Source organism: Enhydra lutris, unplaced genomic scaffold, assembly GCF_002288905.1.
Source record: "Enhydra lutris kenyoni isolate GAN:26980312 unplaced genomic scaffold, ASM228890v2 scaffoldscaffold37, whole genome shotgun sequence".
Classification (NCBI taxonomy): domain Eukaryota; kingdom Metazoa; phylum Chordata; class Mammalia; order Carnivora; family Mustelidae; genus Enhydra; species Enhydra lutris.
In genome coordinates this window covers 27,637,366-27,656,337 of record NW_019154121.1, presented here as the reverse complement: position 1 = coordinate 27,656,337, position 18,972 = coordinate 27,637,366, and the positions used below count along the sequence as shown (strand labels likewise).

General features: G+C 39.3%; 1 protein-coding gene across 10 annotated transcripts in view; it reads left to right on the top strand.

Moving 5' to 3' along the window:
* LOC111154508 (lysine methyltransferase 2C) overlaps nt 1-18,972 on the top strand; it is a 267,678-nt gene that overhangs the window by 143,105 nt on the left and 105,601 nt on the right. For all 10 annotated transcript variants that reach the window (XM_022514139.1, XM_022514140.1, XM_022514145.1 and 7 more), the window contains exons 7-9: nt 2,887-3,049; nt 10,088-10,259; nt 12,172-12,286. In XM_022514139.1, coding sequence (XP_022369847.1) covers nt 2,887-3,049; nt 10,088-10,259; nt 12,172-12,286 — 450 coding nt within the window. The remainder of the gene's footprint in view (nt 1-2,886; nt 3,050-10,087; nt 10,260-12,171; nt 12,287-18,972) is intronic.

Genomic DNA, 18,972 nt, shown 5'->3' with positions numbered 1-18,972 from the left:
CAGATTTATTTTGAGAGAGCCTTCCTTATTTTAGTCTAGTGAAATAAAAGTTTTGGAAGTTCCTCAAACTAATTCTTAATAGTAGTTGGCAGTGTGCACTCTGACAGTTCTTTCTCGGATGTGCTCTTGGACAATTGTCAAAAGATACTATAACACTTCTCTTTTTTTTCTCTACCTCTCCTCTTTTTCTTTTTTTAATAATTCAAAAAAGTAGAAAAATAAAATGCTATTTAGGAGTTTTAAATACTGATTCAAATAAATTGTTTAGTTGGTAAACCATTTAAAAGCTGTTTACTTTACCTCCCTCTCCCTAAATGTTAATTAGCTTTGTAATTGTTGCTTAGTTTATAATTTGTTTCATTTCTAATAAGTGTTGTGCAAGAATGCTGATGTTCAAGAAGCTCCCTGTGGAAATTTATTCTTTCATAATTTCGACAATTTTACAAATGCTTTTATTTGGTTCAGAAAGATCTATTCTAGCCTATATATAAAGTATATATTTTCTTTGAATGCCAAATGTCTTTCATTAGCTCTGTAATTATAACAGATGGGCTTGAAACGTTCACTTAAATGCAGTTAGTATTTTATTTCCTTTCTTTTATTCCCTGTATCTTTATATGTTACTGTAAATTAGTATGTTGGATACATTCCAGGACTTCTCATAGTAGTTTAGCTAATGTCACATAATATTTTCCATTGCAAATGTGATTAAGAGAACATGTTGATGTTTCTAAAATGATACAGACATTGGGAAAAGGATCAATTTAAATTATTTTGTTTCCTTATTATGTACTTAAATGAAAGTCATTATATTTTATTTGCCAAAATTATTTTTAGTGCAAAAGCCTGTACAATTTGCCATATGCTAAAAAAATGGAGATTTTAACAGTTTAGCTGAAATTATTTTGTTATGCTAATGAGTTAATGTAAAAACCTTTTTAGCCGTCAGTTGGACATATAAGTGCTCCTTCCTCCCTCAGCATTTTCTTGGTCTTTCCAGTATGACTCAAGGGTACTCAGACTACTTTGATGTTATACATGTTGTTTATTCTGGGTCGTGTCAATATACTAAACATATTTAGAGACCCTGAGAGATCATAACATAAAATAAATTCGGAGAAAGCTGGTTATTATACTTTATTAAGGCTTGCTTCCTTTTCTTTTGTCTTTTTAATGATGTAGCACCTGTAAGTACAAAAAGAGAAGGGAAATGTTTATTAAGTCTTCAGACTTGTGGACATCATAGACAACAGAAATGCAACAGGTATAACTAGTGTTCATGAGTCACCTAGAAGCTGCAGTGGTCTGTTGACAGTTCTGGAAATGTGTAGAAGACTCATCAAGCAATATCAAACTTTCTTATATATTGGTTCAGTGCCATGGACTGATGGTTACAAGGAAGAATTTGATGGCCTCTTACATAAAATGCTGGAATGAATTTTAATTTAAAAACTGTTGTATTCTCTGATAGACTAGCAGAATACAGAAAAAGTATGTTAGCACGTGAAGATCTTCTAGGGGCGCCTCAGTGGCTCAGTCCGTTAAGCATCCGACTCTGGCTCAGGTCATGATCTCAGGGTCCTGGGACTGAGTTCCACATCAGCTCTCTCTGCTCAATGGGGAGTCTGCTGCTTCCTCTAGCCCTCTTCTTCTCCGTGCAACCCCCTCCACCCATGCGTGCTCTCTCTCTCTCTTCTAATACATGAATAAAATCTTTAAAAAAGATCTTCTTGGTAATGTTAGTGACTTTCTTTCAGGAGGGCCAGTTTTATCACACATTGTTCCATTTGACTTCCGGTGTTTCGATTATGCTCTCATGAACCACACTTAACAGTGAGAGTATGAACAGTGAAGTCCATTTAGTACATATAAATATGAACACCTGTTTATTAGGGCTTCTGTGCCAAGCAGCATTCACAGTGCTGCAGATACAAAGATAGCAAAATATGTGCCTCTCCTCAAGGATCCAGGACTGGGATGAAAGGACAAGTAAATAATTCTCCTGCAATGGCATGAATGCTCCAACAGAAGCCCGTACAAGATAGACAGCTAGGCATCTTCCCAAGAGAGATTGTATACTGTACGATGCGGGCTACCCAGCAGAAGACCCACAAAGAAAATGATACCCAGAGCTTGAAGGAGAGTGTGTTAATCATTCTTGGGGAGAGCTGATTATATGCATGTCGCATTGTAGGCAGTTTGTACTGACTCTTTACACCTTAGTTGCCATGCACTTCCCCTGTGGTTGTGTTGGCGCTGCTTTTTTCTGCTTTTACCACGAGCAAGCGAATAGAGCAGGTTGAAATAGGGAAAGGAGATACTCCGAGGATTTAACATTTCTTTCCATTCCCAGTTTTTATTAAGAAACTTGAAACTAATTGTTACAGGGATGTGTGTAATCTGTAGGTATACTGGAATCCTATGATTGTCCCTTACTAACTTACTCTATGATTGCGTGTTTTATTTCATACTGATATTTATGTAGGGTGAAAACAGTAAGAGGTTTCATAAATAGTAGAGATACATTTTATTAGTTTTTGGTGGGTCTTAAAATGTGTTGAAATACCCCACAACTAGACACGTGCCTTTTCAGTCATATTACTCGTTTAAAACATTTTTACTTGTTTTTGACAAAAGTCAGTAGAAAAAAGTGAAATGCTCACTTTCTAAACTCGAATGGATGAACCCATGTTATACCAAGCACTCAGCTGAGTACTTTAGATTTTATCATTTTTAATGGATCCTTTATTCAGTATTATGGAGGTTTAAATTGTTCTGCTAGTAGCATACAGAAGACTTTTTTTTAAATACCTTCCTAGCTCCACATTTGAGCGCTCCTTTTCCAGGTTTTAAAAAGAGATTTCTTTCCCGTTTGCCCCCTTTCAGCGATGTGCATTTTGTAAGCACCTTGGAGCCACTATCAAATGCTGTGAAGAGAAATGCACCCAGACGTACCATTATCCTTGTGCTGCGGGAGCCGGGACCTTTCAGGACTTTCGGAACTTCTTCCTTCTGTGTCCAGAGCACATCGACCAAGCTCCTGAGAGATGTAAGTTTACTGTAGATCTACTTTTTAAACATTTGTCAGTGTACTTACTTCAAATGACTGATGTTGTAATTTCCCTAAATATTATTTTGCTTGTATTAAAAGGTAGTATTATATAACCTTGGTAATCTAAGGGGTCTTTGCCAGAGATCCTTGGGGGAGTCTGTTATCACCAGTAACATCGAAGTTAAATACCAAAGGTATTTCCTCAAAATTTCAAAGATAGTTTGCATGTTTTACATTCTTATTAAAATTTTTCCTAAACCACTGTAGAAAGAAATACTGAGTATAAAGTATTTTAATATGTACTGTAAAGTCATTTAAAAAGTCAAATGGTATTCAGTGTCTTCTACACAAAAAACCACCACTTAGAGAATTAGATGATGATTCATTCAAGTGTTATTTCAGGATGTACATTAATAGGATCAGCAAACGCTTTCGAAATTCGTGGTAATTGTATAGCCCTGATAGTCATAATAGAAATCTCTGTTAATGTTTCTTCTTGATTTATCTATCTTGGTTACCTATAATCCTCAGTTGTGCTTTTTTCCTTTCTTTTCCAAACAATATTTTATAATTACGTGAAAATATTTAAATGTTTGAAATTTGTTATACAGAAAATTATAATTCTTGCCCATCTTTATTGTTAAACAGAGATCTTGCCTTTTTCTTAGTATATGGATTTCCAATGAGCATGTATGCTTTGGGATTTCCCCCCCTAGTAAATTGAATTTCCAGACTCATTGTGAAATCTCTGCGATGCTTTATTCAGTCTTTTTGTGTGTAACCTGTTAGTTAAATTAGTGTTAGCTTTTATCTGTGTCTTAGCAGTATTGATGAAAGCTTTTTAAAAAAATCTTTTCCAGCTCTGTGAAACATAAATATAGCTACCTCAGACTTAAATAGCCTCAAATACAGTTAGATTGTATAATCTCAGTCTCATAATTTCATCTTCAGTTAAAATTATTTTTGTTTACATGTATAACCATGTCCTTAATCACTATACAGACAGAAATTACAGGTAGGGCAAACTAAAATGTCAGACTGTATTTGGGCGAATAAGGGATTTAAAGTTTAAAATATGTTTGTGGTTACATACGTAAGTCTGGGAGAAAAACACTGATGCACAGCGGCTGTCACGGGTGTCATTTCAGGCCTCAGGGGTGAATCACCTCACATAGGTGCCCCAGCTGCGATGTCGGTCATCAGAGTTGATTATACGCCGGGTGGTATAATGCACTTTGCCAATCAAACAAAACAACTACATTTGTGTTCAAGAATCTGAGTTTAATTCCGTGTTTTGTACTCAGTCATGCTTCAGACCTCAGTAAACAACATACAGAGTTTTCTGTGACCACATTTCTAACATTAGATGTTTGTTAGTTAATGGCCATCCTTCTGTATACTGCAGACTGTGTTCTAAGAGGGTACACCTCAGTGAATGTTAGAGACCATAATAAACATGGTGTGAAGTCAGGAAGTGTAAGGACTGCGGGGAGATGCGCTGCTGTCACTCACCAGCTGTACAGTGAGAGCTCTGTGCTGCCACACACGACTCAGAGATACACTGAAACTATTGGCACTGTGCCATGTTCCAAAATAGATTTATGGAGACTCATAAAATATGTGACTAGCAGGATTAAACTATAAATACACAAGGAAATTTGGTCATGGGAAAATAAGGATAGTATAAGTATGAAGATAATAGTGACACTGGCATTTTGGAAAATAAATTTTTGGCTCCAGAGTTCTCCAGCAGTCAACACAAAGAAGGGAATGTCAACAGTGACCTGATTCATAGTAATGTCAAAAGATTTGACTTGATACTGGGACTGTATATACATTATACAGTGTAGCAAAACAAATCTCACAGGGCAATTTCTTACATGAAACCAAAGCCCAGTTAAGTAAATTCTATTCCTTGAGGATCTTAGCCAGTGCAGTCTCTAAGCACAGCTTTCTGACCATCTGTCTTAATCCAAGGGTGTAGAGAATATTGTAGGTAGAATGTATTGTAGTAATTTACAATATTATGCAATAGTCTTCATAAAATCTTTCATAAGTATTTTCAGCTATCCTAATTGTGTGTCATAGCACAAGGTACTTAGTATTTTCAAAAATTGGGGCTTAAACACCAGTGTTACTATGACGGTTAAATAATAATTAATGGAAACCATGGAGCATTTGACTTTGCATATATGAATTGCTTTACAAAGTGGTAGCTATTCTAGCTCTTTTATCTAAGACTCAGTATATCCATATACATGGAACGTAATACTTTATGCCGCTGGCTAAGCATAGAGCAATATGCTTGATAGTTAGCTGGACTAAGAGTTGGATTGACATCTTTTTATGAAAGTTGAAGAGGAAAATGGACCTCATTAGAAACCTGAGCAAGGAGAGAACCTATGAGCAAGGCCAAGACTCATCAGAAAACAATTTTGGGTGCTTTGTCATAGGTCAGTGCTGGTCCTGGCTTCATCAGTATTTTCATGATGATGCGGTACGCACTAACCTTGTCTAGGGATTGTACACCAACTGCCATCCCAGAGACATAGCCACATCCACGCAGTATTTTCCCTCTCAGGGAAAGCCAAATGGCAGGGAGCCCACCACACGAGATCAGAGGGAAGAACATTTCAGAACGAGTGAACAACTGCTCTACAGGTCTTGAGGAATGGGCCTGGCAGAACTGTGAAATGACAGCTCGTCACTGTGCCTGGAATATAGTCTCCTAGGTAGGCAGAAGAGACAGCATCCGAGCAAACAAAGACTAGAGCACCTAGGCCTTGTGTACAAGATACTCTGTCTTCAGGGAGGAGTTTTTGAAGGCTCGAATGTGGGCGTGCCGGATCTCCTCATGCCCTCCTTGTCCCCAGCGCATTGACTTTCATCACTCGACCTTAACTTCTCTCACTTCATTTTCGTGGTCGTCTTTGTATCTCTTGATACCGAGTCCAGCTGCTTTTCTCTTACCCTAAATCCTGTCGGTCTCTGAGCTGCTTCTGCCTGCTCTGTGGGCCAGCCTCTCCGGACAGCATCCGTGACTCGTGTTTCTTGCTGTGGATCCCGTGTGATGCTGTGCCGTGTTCTGCCGGTAGCGGGAGCCGAGCTGGCAGGTGTTGGGTCGTGCGTGGCAGTGACGGGGCTGTGTGGGTGCGGTCCGGTGGCAGTTGCACTTTTGTCGCGTTCAGTAGTCCCACCTTCCTGCGTGACCAGGTGTCTCTGACACGGCGCCTTCTCGTTTAGGCTCCGTGTTGTGTCTGTTCCTCGGTCTCTTCTCTGGTCACAGCGGTCACAGGGTGTGACCTTGTCCACAGCTGATCTTCTGTTTCTCCCTCTGTTCTCGCTCCCCCTCCGCCATGCAGCTTCCTCACTCTCTGCCTCTGCGGGCGCTCTCCTGCTTACTTTGTGCCTGTGCGGACACTCTCCAGCGCACCTGCCCTGCCAGTGGGAGCACATTTCGGGGAGTAGAGAGCATGGTCTGCAGAGCCGGACGGACCTGGACTTGGCTCCTGACTTCTCTTAACTTGGCTTTAGCTTCAGTCTTTCCCTCGGTCTCTTCTGCCTTTTCAGCTGCTTAAAGAAAAATTTCCCTTCCCTGTTTGATTATTGCTTCAAACTTCATGCGTCTATGGGGCATTTATGTATGTATATGTCCAAGTGCTGCTTTCTGACACGACACTTAAGCCATCTGGTCATACCATTTTTCCGTGACCTGCAAAAGGCTGTTTTGGTATTTCTAGATCTTCTTCCTGATTGGGGAAATGGTTGGAACCAACCTCATTTCTTGATGTAGTGCTTTTTTTCCATTATTATTTTTACATAATGCATAGGTGTTTTTAGACTGAGTGTATCAGGTGGATGTTTTTCTTCGTTTAACTTATTACCAGTGATCCATCCATCCTAATCGACCAACATGACAGCATTGCCATTAAGGAATTGGTGCAAACTATCATGGAGGAAGGAGTGATCCTAGACACAGTGACCTTATTGTAGAACGGGCTTTGCTGTATAAAATAGTGCTGTGGAACAAAATGTGATGTGAGCAAATTGAGCAGATCTTTCTAGTGGTCATGTTGAAAACTTTAAAAAATAATAATTAATTTAAGAATATATATATTTCAGTATGTCCAAAATATTAGTATTACAACATGTAAGCAATAAAATTTTTGAGATGTTTGACGTTATTTTTCCATAGTGAGTCTTTAGAATCTGGGATGCACTTTATATTGTACGGTGCGTGCCATTTTGGACAAACACATTTCAGTTGCCCAGTAGCCACACATGACTAGTAGCTGCTGTGGCAGGTTAAGTAGCGGAACAGTAAACTCTGGAAGGTTTCACAGAAGCCTTTAGACGGTGTTCCCTGCAAATTACAAGGAAAGACGAACTGAGGACCTGATAATCAGAGCGCTGTATTTGCTTCCATTTCTGTAAATTTTGAGGATAGGCAAAAACAAGGGAATAGGTTTTATTGTACATAGCTTGAGTAAATACTGGCACTCTCTTTTAGTATTAAAAAAAATTCACCCTAATGTGTCATTTCTATCAAAAATGAACTAATTTATGACATTTCCATTTTTAAATTAATGACTTATTTTAAGTGCCGATCAAAGAGTCATTTCAAAGTGATTTTAGAAGTTCTTCATGTAAGATATATTTAATAAGACTTGATTTGTGCTAGGAAATTGAGGATACAAAGTTGAAAAAGACAAGGCCCCTACCCTTTAAGGTTCCAACTGTTCTGGTGTGATTACTTGATTGTGTCACAGTGTGCTCTCAGTATATGGGGAAAGATCTTCAACTGGGTGGATCTTTAGGTGTGGTAACGTTGGGATATTCAGGGCTGTGTGTGAGCAGAGAGGTTTGAAGGCCTCTTTGGAAGGAGCTCAGGGCCCAGCACCGCAAAGGAACAGCATTTCAAGTGGTGGGGAGCAGTGTATGTGAGCACACAGCACTGAACAGTGTGTCGTGTGCATTGCAGACCGCTTGCTATCACCAGGAACAGTGAGTGGTCCTGAGATTCCGTTGGAAAGGGGTGAGGGCTTCCTCCCGCTTCTTTCCCTTACACTAGAAAATCTTGATCTTGTTTTCGTTTAGAGTGAAAAAGGAGGTATAGGTAAACTTTTAATTGAAGCAGGGCATAACAGATTCACAATTTTGAAAACTTGCCCTAAATGTGTAGATGATGATCAGGGAGAGGTCAGATCCATAAGCAGGAATTCCATTTAGAAGATAGTATAACTACCAAGGCAGAGTGGACTGAACTGAACTGTGCAAATAGAAGGAAAAAGGATATAGAGGAAGTTGACCCACTAAGAATTGGTGTCTGGCTGGATGTGTTGGGTCAAGGAGGAGTCGTAGTGATACTTTACCCAGCTGGTTGAGAAAAAGGGAGAGGTTTAGATTTTAAAAATGTTTTATTTTAGAGGTAGTGAGTTTTGAGTATTTTTTAGAACATCTGCCTGTTGAGGTCCCGTGAGACTTGAACATAACATCTTGTAGTTTAAGTTTGGGGCGGGTGATACGGATTTGGGAATCATGGTGGTATTTTATAACATGGGAGCTGGTGTGATCACAGAGGGGAACCTTGTGAAATTATAAAAGAAGGAACAGGACGAAATCCCAAGGCACTCCAGCCCTTAGAAGAATTGTAGGGATACACAAGCCAACAGAGGAGTGTGAGAGGGAGGCATGGGAGACCTAGGGAGAAATCAGGAGAAAGCTGCCATCACAGAAGCCAAGGTAAGGGGAACTGTCCTGTGGGAGTGGATAGGAATGGAAATGCTGCGACAAGCAGATAAGATAAGGTCAAAAAAGTAACTTTGGATTTCGTAGATCACTGGTAGCCTCATGAAGGCAGTGCCCGGTGAATGGGGGTGTGCAGCCCCCAGGGATCCTAGAACGTGGTTTGTACTGTCCTCGAACTGCAAATGGTTTTCGTTAAAATGAAAACAAAAAGTTTGTCAGAAATTCTTCGGCCTGTAAAACCGGTTTGCCACGTAAAAGGAATAGATTATTGGTCTGTTTCAAGATGCTTGATTGAGGAAAAAGGAAGGTAGAAAGGCTTATAGCCAGAGAGAACTGATCAAACCTTCAAAAATTAGAAAAAAAGGTTCATATATACAATTTAAAACAGTCTTTAGATAATCAGCTAATCAAACCATTGAGAACATAAGTGTCCGATATAGACATACATGTATCATCAAATTGGTATGATTTAGAACACATTATTTTTCTTATTGTAATATGAGTTCAACTGTGTACTTGGCAAGGCAGTTTATTCTTACATTTATTCTTTGTTTTAGATGGTAAAAGAACTTAAAAAGTGCTATTTTTTTAGTCTACATTTAGGGATAGATGATATCCATAATTATGTCGATTTTAATACCTTTTTACAAGCTGGCAGTTAATACAGATGACTATAGAATTAGTGTATGAAGTTTTGTATTTGTGTACGAATATGTAGTTCCCATCTTTAATGTTCTCCTTCATACGGTGTTTTCTAGTATTAAAAAATTTATTTGATCTGAGTTAAAGTTAGTGTGTTTATGCTTAAGAAGCATTTAATTTAATTGATCTTAACATTTTTTAATTTTGTCTCGACTTACATTGTTAATTTTAAAATCTATTTAACATCCAAGTAAAATGGTTACTTTTGCACCTCAAGGCATTTCTCAGTTGATATTTTCCTGTTTGGTTCTTTTCAGCAAGTCTACATGGAGCATTAACTAGGTGCCCAGCGTCATCACTGGTACCAGGGTACAAAATTAGTAAGAACTGCTTATGGTCTTAGGTAGATGTAGGCACAAATACGCAAAACTATATGATTAAACTTACTGTAATAAATTGTAGGTTAAATACGTAACAGTGGTTTTACTGAGACTTTCTTCTCATTGGATATCAGCTCAATGTGGGTAACCTCAAGTGTCTGAAAGATTTACCATGCAAATTCCCTGCAAGTGATTTTTACATTGTAAAGTCAGAAAAATTTTAAACTCTTATACAACAATTTCATTGTTTTACTGTTAATTATAGCAAAGGAAGATGCAAACTGTGCAGTGTGCGACAGCCCGGGAGACCTCTTAGATCAGTTCTTTTGTACTACTTGTGGTCAGCACTATCATGGAATGTGCCTGGATATAGCGGTTACTCCGTTAAAACGTGCAGGTTGGCAATGTCCTGAGTGCAAAGTGTGCCAGAACTGCAAGTAAGTTTTAATTTCAACTCAAAGGTGTGTATCGAGATTAAGAGAGACCCTATTCTTAGGTTCTGAAGGTTTGTGTTATATGATGAAGATTGTTCATTCTGCAGCTGTATTCATTCCCACTGACTTAGGCATGTTTTAAACAATTACTAGGTATTTATTAACACTATTTTGAAACAAGTCTAAACAAAAACTAATTTTAATAATTTTAAATACCTCTGGTTACCTAGAAAGTAAATTTCAATTTGCCAAACACTTTAAATGAATGATACTAACAATTTAGAAGAAATGAGCATTAGAAAATAAAACGACTATGTTTGAGACTGGGGGGGAGATTTAATAGGAAAATACACCTCTAGTTCTGGAAGGTAGTTATGAGAGTGAGTGAAAGGATCAGTGACATGTTTGAATTTCCATTCCAGGAAGAACAATTTATGCTAAGACTACTTTAAAAAAAAAACCAGGAACAAACCCCTGTATCTATCTATATACCTACATATACCTTCAGTTGATCCTAGTCACCACAGTCCTGAAAAGAAGTACAGTTTTCATACAGCACATACACGTTGCAGTAGGGTTATCCTTTCCTATTTGTTGTATTCCATCCTTTGGTTATTTCTCCAATCTTTTCTGTGATTTTTTTTTTCCTCCTGCTAAATTAGCATGATAATTTGGGGAAGTTATCTGCATCTAGAGCAGTCTTCAAATTGTGTACAAGCTGAGGACTTTTCTAACAGGAGAAATTATGCCCACCACTGCCATGATTAGTCTGTTTTATTTGTAATTTAATTTGATAACAGTAAGTGTCAACATCTTGCAATTATGTGGGATAAGTAGGACGATGTGCTTTTATATTTTGGCAAAAATTAAAATGCCAGTGAACATTTATTTGGTAGCTTATATCTGGTGCCTACTTTCTTGGGAAGGAGTAAGAGAACTTGAAGAAAAATTGCTTTTCCTCTAAGATCTTTCCATGTACCTAAAGAGAGAAAACATGCAATTTTATATATAGAATTGGTTAAACTGAGTAAGAAAGAACTGGAGGCCAACGACCCATCTTCCTTTTTCCTTCTGTCTGTCCCCAGGAGTGACTCAGGGTCCTCTCACTCTTCTTCTTGCACGCCCCAGTGTTTCTTTCCCTCCTCTTGAGTTAAATTCTTAGTCTCTGAGAGTGGTCCATAGCCAGGAATCAGGGCAGAGCTCGTGCCGTAGGCCAGGGCCCAATCTTTGGGGCATGGGAGTGTTCAGGTAAAGAGTTTAGGTTTTTGACTACAGTTCTTAATAACTATTACAAGATGATTCTTATACCTGTTTATTTAGCACTAATGTTTACGGGATATTCTGAGCTCTTCAGCCAGAATTATATTTAATTCTCAGTGTCTTTATTGTTCACATTTTATTCCTGAAACCAAGAGGACTAAGCTTATTTTGTTCAGGAATCACACAGCTAGATAAACAGCAGTCTGAATACAGATACAGGTCTGATGCCAGAGTCGGTCCTCTTTTTATGACAGTGTCTTTCCAATTCCTGATGACAAGATTTGTTCCTTCCCATGCAGCGTCACCTGTCAGTTATAGCTCCTTCCCCTAGAAAGGATGTTTACGGAGATATTTAAAAAGTAAAGGTCAGAGTCCTTCATCTTGCCTTACCCCTCCTTCTTTGCAGGAATCCTAACCTGGCTAAAGCAGGTTCACCATAGGTGAGCATTCAGTAAGGATAATCCTGCAGGGACCATAGTAGGATGTCTGTCTCATCGTTTAGGGGGTCACCTCTGTCATTATCTGGGCATAGACAAAACAGACACTGAGGTATTGATGAACTGGGCAGTTCCTAGGATTGATTCTTCTCATGATTACTTATGTTATAAACATAAGTTTAAAGATAAGGCATCATTAATGCTATCTTATTTTTTAGACAATCGGGAGAAGATAGCAAGATGCTAGTGTGTGATACGTGTGACAAAGGGTATCATACTTTTTGTCTTCAACCAGTTATGAAATCAGTACCAACCAATGGCTGGAAATGCAAAGTAAGTTGTTTATTTTTCTTAAAAAAATATCACCTGTATTCTTTTTATATAGAGCAGACAAATCGGATACCTATTCAAATCTATACATTATCAACTTTTTAAAAAACAGCTTTGTTGATGTATAATTGATATCCAGTAAAGTGCAGGTATTTAAAGTTTGTAATTTAATTTGACACGTGTACATTTATGAAACCATCATCACCTTCGAGATAATGACCAAATTCATCACCCCTGAAAGTTCCATGGTGCTCTTTGGGAACCCCTCTTTTCCAACTGTTCACCCATTCCCACCTCCCCGCCTTGTCTTCCAGGCAGTCTGCTTTCACTCACCATCAATTAATTTGCATTTTCTAGAGTTTCATATAAATGACATCATATAGTATATACTCGTTTTGCAGGGGGCCCTAGCTTTTTAAACTCAGGATGATTATTTTGAAAATCAGCCATATTTTTGTGCATACCATTGGTGATTGCTTTTCATTGCCCAGTAGTGGCCGTACCACAAATTGTTCATTAGATAACTTGTTGGTGAACATTTGGTCATTTACAATTTTAAGCTATTATGAAAAATGCTGTTATGAACATGGTAACATATGTATGGTGCTTCATGGCTTAGAAACTGGTTTTGAATGATTTATCTTTCATTTTCTGAGAAGCTCTCGGAAATGTAGTGGCTCCATGAGGATGCCCAAACACAGAGCAGTAGTTTTAAAATCCATTAATGAAAAACCCAGAACTAAAATACAATACATTTTGGTGATTATGTAGTGATTTTGTATGTACATCACATTTTTGTGTGTATAAATACACTTGTATTAAATATCTAGAATCATTATATATGCATATGTATATTGTCCCCCCCCACCCCGTGGTAGTTTTAGTGATTATTTACTTAGTTATTTTATAGACGCTGTTTAAAGATTCTCTTGGTTTTGAGAGAGGTGTGTAGACATTCTTCCATTTTTTCATTGCTTACGATATCAGTCTTTCTGTTGGTGTGACACTTTTAAGATGTATTTTCAGTTACTTTTAATTTTTTCTGGATATTAGTCAGTGATTCTCCCTTCTTCCATCTATTTTGTTATTTGCATCTTTATGACCTTGTGTTGTTCTATGCTGGTGTCTTCACGCTTCCCGAGGAATTTACTGAGGCTCTGTCATCCGTATCTCCCAACCCTGTGGGTCAGCTGACAGCTTTACCTACTGGGCAGAGTTATTAGCACATCACCAGCTGAACAGGACCATATTTTAGAAGTATTCGTCCCTGGAAGCAGAGAGTATTTAAACTCTTAAAGTGAAAGTAGAAGAATAAAACAGACTTATCTTTAATTTTCAACTGAATAAAACTAATGTTTTTTCCTGTTTGGAAGATGTTTACAGACTATTTCCTGTGACTTTCCTTTACATGTTCTCTAGGATGGGTCCATCATAAAAGTAGTTGATGAGCTTCCTTTGAAATCTGTGTGGCAAACTGGTAAATTCTAGACGAGGGCAGGTGAGGCCCTAGTGGTTAATTGTCCATGTTTCCTTATTTGTAAAAGCAGAAAAAGGACTAAAACTCTAAAACTCATGTTTCCTGTCTTACAGTGTTTTATCCTATATATGATGCTCTCTCCCTATGCTGTCATACTATACTGAGTAGCAGGGCTTTTCTATTTATTATTATCATTAAAGATTTTATTTATTTGACAGAGATAATGTCGAGAGAGGGAACACAAGCAGGGTAGGGGGACATGGGGGGAGAAGCAGGCTTCCCCCCAAGCAGGGAGCCCAATGAGGGGCTCAATCCCAGGACCCTGGGATCATGACCTGAACCACTCAGGTGCCCCAGCTTTTCTCTTTAGATTAATTAAGAAATATTTCTTGATCAAATTTTCTTTTTGCATTAGGATGTAGATATAAAGCCTCTCGATTCATAGGCTGTCTCTGTACACCCCCTAGGTTGAGCTGGTTGTGTTTTGTTTTTAATATCTAAATTTTATAGAACAGACATGAAACTTGACATAAGCTCTTTTATCTTCAATAATTACACGGACTTTTAAAAAATAAAACTAAACAGAATTTACAAAGTAATTAGTAATTTCAGCTGACACAGTTTTTCTTTGAGACTAAATTACCAAGATTGGGCTTAATAGAACGGTATTTTCTCAGGTCTAGTTCAGTGCGTAAGCTCTTCCTTCGGCTTTAATAATGCCCGTGCAGAGACTGCCTTCTGTATTTGTATAAAAATAGTATCGATAATGCCATGACCTTGTTGCTAGTTCAGAATAATCAGACCTCAAAGTGCCAGCAAGCAGTCCTTCGACGTTAGATGTAATGAAGTGTAACTCAGTTAAGTACAGTTTTTGGTCACGAGTGCACCATCGTGGTAGACTGAAATCTGTACGAAATGGGGGAATCAATCCAGTTATTCCTAAAATACGGAACATTAGTTCCTCACTTTAAGTTACTGGTATGTTGCTTGCCCTTTAACTGTTGTCAGTCGATGTGTATCAAGCATCCTCCGCTGGCCCCGTGGAGGCTGCATCGTTCCCTGTGCCGTCCATCTTTTTACAATAATTTTAGTGTGAAATCTTGCATCTTTTGTACACCCTTGACGGCACTTGGGACTGACATAAATACAGATGCAAAATGCGGATATTAAAATCTGCGCTGTGGTACCCTTGGAGGTCGGTTAGAATTTAATTTTTTTTTATGTTAGCATTTCTGTGGAAACTTACTTTTCAGAAAACAGACTGCATCAGTGATCTCTGCGTCCTCTCCCCGCCCCCCGCACCGAAACGCGCTCCTGTTACCTGTGCATCGCCCTTCTGGGGACTTGGCGGGGGGCGTCAGAGGGGTGGGGTGGAGTGGGGTGCCTGAAATGGTCCCTGGAGCCCAGGGGCAGGGGTCAGCCTCCAGGTGGACGCTTCCTGGGCTGCTGGGATTGCAGGCATGAGGTGGGGCCCGCCCGAGGCTTCCTCCAGAAGCTGGAAGGCGGGAGGGAAGCGCTGGCCGAGTCGGGGTGCGGGTGGTTTGCTGTGCTAGGAAGGTCCTGGAAAGGGCGGGCGAGCTCCCCTGGAGGACCCCGAGGGTGGGGTGCGGGTGACGGGGTGGAAGGAGACGTGGAGGGAGCCGAGCACCTGTGCGGATGCTCCGCCACCCCGACTGCGGGGCACCTGGAACTCGCGGCGCTCGCCTGGTTCTGGGGCGGCGGGCGGGGAGTTCGGCGCGGTCGCGGCCGGAGGGTGGGGTCTGCAGGGGCGGGGGCTTCTGCCAGGGAGCGCGAGCTGGCGGACACCGCGCTCAGGTGTGGCTCCGGGGAGGCGGGGTCTGCGGACACCGCGCTCAGGTGTGGCTCCGGGGAGGCGGGGCCTGCAGCCGCCACGCTCAGGTGTGGCTCCGGGAAGGCGGGGCCTGCGGGCGGGCCAGGTGCTGCTGCCGCCAGCCTCCCTGCGGTTCCGGTTCCTTCCCGCCCGCGGGCCGGCGCCAGCTCAGCGCGGTGTCTCGTGGTTCCTGGCGGCGGCAGGAGAATCCGGGGTCGGCAGTCTTGTGCGTCTGTGCTTCCATCTCCTCCACGCACCTTGACTTGACTTTTTTCTTCTCTGAAATAGGAAGTTGAATTCGTAATTAGTTTTTCTTACTTTCTTGAGGAAAAAAGTATATTTTTAAGACTATAAATTTACCTTTGATTATAGCTTTGGCTGCAACGTTGTATTTGTAACTATCTCTGTGTGCATCTGACCTAATCACTGTATCTTTTGGTTTTTAAGTTGTGCTTAAGCATGTTAACTTCTCTAAGTGTATTTAACCCAATTATTTTCTTTTTCACAAATATTTTGATACTTGGAGTAGTGTCTTTAACGTGTAATATTTGTGTTGAAGTCCTTTTTATTTTTTGACCCGCTAAATTCTGCAAGGTATTAGGATGTACAAGAAATTGACCACTGCAATTTTCCTGTTTCTCCTTGTGTTTTACTTTTTCTTTTGTAAACCATACTAATATTTTTTATTGTTATTTAGCAGGTAAGTCAGGTCAGTGTTGATATGTTGTGCTTTTGAGTTTTTATTAGTGTAAAGCTACTCCATTGTGTAATGCCTTTCCGGGGCGGATGGGGGGGGTAGCCATCTGTTTTTGTTTGTCCGACAATATGGCCTCATAGGGCTTTGGGTTACCAGCTGAATGTGATATATTCACATCTTTCTTATTTTGGATCTTTCTGTGTCGTTTTAATTTTTTTTTTTGAAAGGCTTAATAGCATTAACTATTTGTTTATTTACTTATTTATTAGCATTAACTATTTAGATTAATGGTTGCAATTGAAAAATGCTTGGATATTTTAAGACAAATTAGTTCTTTTGATTTCCTTTCTGTGTTTCTGTTCCTTTTATTTTCTGCAGTGACTTGCAATTAAGAATCTTATTTTGTGAATGTTAAGTTATAGATGTTGAAAGTATTAATATTTTCTTCCCCCACTTGCCAGTGAAAATGGAGAAATGAGCAATTTCCTTTTCTTTTTTTTTCTCTTTGTTTGAAATCAACTGAGACTGTAAACCTTCTCACTTTTTCCTTGCAAAAAAAAGAAAAAAAAGTATTTTCTATATAAGTTCCGATCTTATTTAATTCCCAGGTTTTTGGGTTCTTGGTCATGTTCCATTAAGGAATAGTAGTTTTTCCGAACTCCTAGATACCTGAAAAAGACTGTTGTCTTTAGACTACAATGAGAACTTGGTTTGGTATCATTTTGTTTTACAACTTTTTCTTTTTTAGGCTGTGGGGACCCCCCCCGTTTTCCCAGTTTGTGGTGTCACATAAGAAAAATCTTACGCTTGTTGTTGTTGTTCACTTACCTGTAATCCTTTTTTCTACTGAAGGGCTTTGGGATCTGTGTTTTTGTCAGTTCTTTGAATTTGCTTACAGGTCATCTCTGATTTGGTTCTACTGTAATTAGTGTTGCCTGGAACATGCCGACCGCTGTCAGTCTCTAGGCAGGCCCCCCAAAAAGGTCTAAAGAAGTGCTGGTTAACATTGCTTTTGCTTTTTTTTTTTTTAAATACTTGCCATCTACACAGTCTCTTAAATAATGTTTAACATCTAGATAACTTTGTTTCCTGCTTTTAATTTGTTATCTTGGGAAAATGTCTTCAGAATTCTGAGTTTATTTCTTGACGTTTTCTTTTATCTTTAGTCTTGCTCTCTGTCATAGTCTGCTGTGCTCTTTTGCAGTGACTGAATATGTATAACATTGCCAAGAATACAACTGGGTAGTGTTTTTTTAAAAATTCTGTTCTGTCGAGGTATATAATATTGGTAAAAGACTAGGCTGTGGAGTGAGATCTCCACTATTCCAGTTACCAAATACAGGATCTTTGGCAAATTATTTGACTTCCTTAAGCCGTTCTTTTCCTTGTAGAGAATGTTACTAGAACTTACTTCACAGGGGTGTTGGCTTTACTGAGTTGATGCCTGTAAGGTGTCTGCTGTAATGTCTAAATTAAGTCCCCAAGGAATTATCCTGGAGTTTTTCATAGGAAGGCTTATTCACTCAGTAACTTGAAGAATGATCCTCTTCCTCTATTGTTAAATTCTTTCATAGATGTCTATAGTCTTTAGTCATAATTCGTTCATTTATTTAACATTTCAAGGCCAGCTGTGTGTCAGACACTGGGGAGGGGCCAGAGATGCACATGAGCAAATAGGTCTTCCTCCATGGGGGTGTCAGACTAGTGAGGTTGTTCACACTGAAGTAAGGGTAATCTTTTCAGGAACTTTGTTTTATACCATTGTCAGGTAGGTCTCTTTTTCCTGTTTCTCTGTCAAGGATGCTTGTGTGTTAGTATATATCACGAATTTTTTGAAAAATAATTTCAAACTTTAGAAGTTGAAAAAATAAAAATACCCATATGCTATTTACCTTTATCTTTGTTAGGATTTCAGTGTCATTATGTGTACCCCTTTTCTCTCTCCTCCTTCTCTCCCATCTCTGTTTTTTGGCCCTGAACCATTGAGGGTAAGTTCCACATACTGTGTCCGCTTTAGCCTTAAACACTTCAGTGGGATAGGGATGTTCTTACATAATCCCAGTACTGTTATCAGCTTAATATGTTTACATCAATGTAAGTACTTTCATCTAGCCTGTTATCCATATTTCAATGTTGTCACTTGATCTGACATCCCATATAGCATTCCCCACCACCCATGTAGGTTCCAAGATGTGCTGTAGGGTAAACTTTTGTTTCTAGTTCTCACTTTGGACTCTTTTAATCTGGAAAATTTCCTGAATCCTACTCTTGTCTTTTTGATGCTGACATTTTTTGAAGAATAACGTTCTTCCCCACATACCTGGGTTTTTTTCTGCCAAATAGAACTTTTCTCACTTTGTCTTTGTCTGCTACTTCTTCACAGTTATATGGAGTTTTGCATTGTTGGCCAGAAAACTGCCAGACGATGATGTGCCCTTGTCAGGCTGCCTCTCATCTCACCCTCATACGTGATGTGGTTTCTGATAATTTGGTCATGCTGTTGTCAAATTGCTCCAGGTTTTTTTCCCCCCCCTCTCTTGTAATTAATGGAACATTATATGATATTTAAGAAGATACTTAAGATACTATATTAAGATATTTAAGACCATGTGAATATCTTGCTCCTCAAAATGTGCATTTTTTCACAGTTTCGGACTCCAAGCCATTTGGAGTGGGTCATGAGA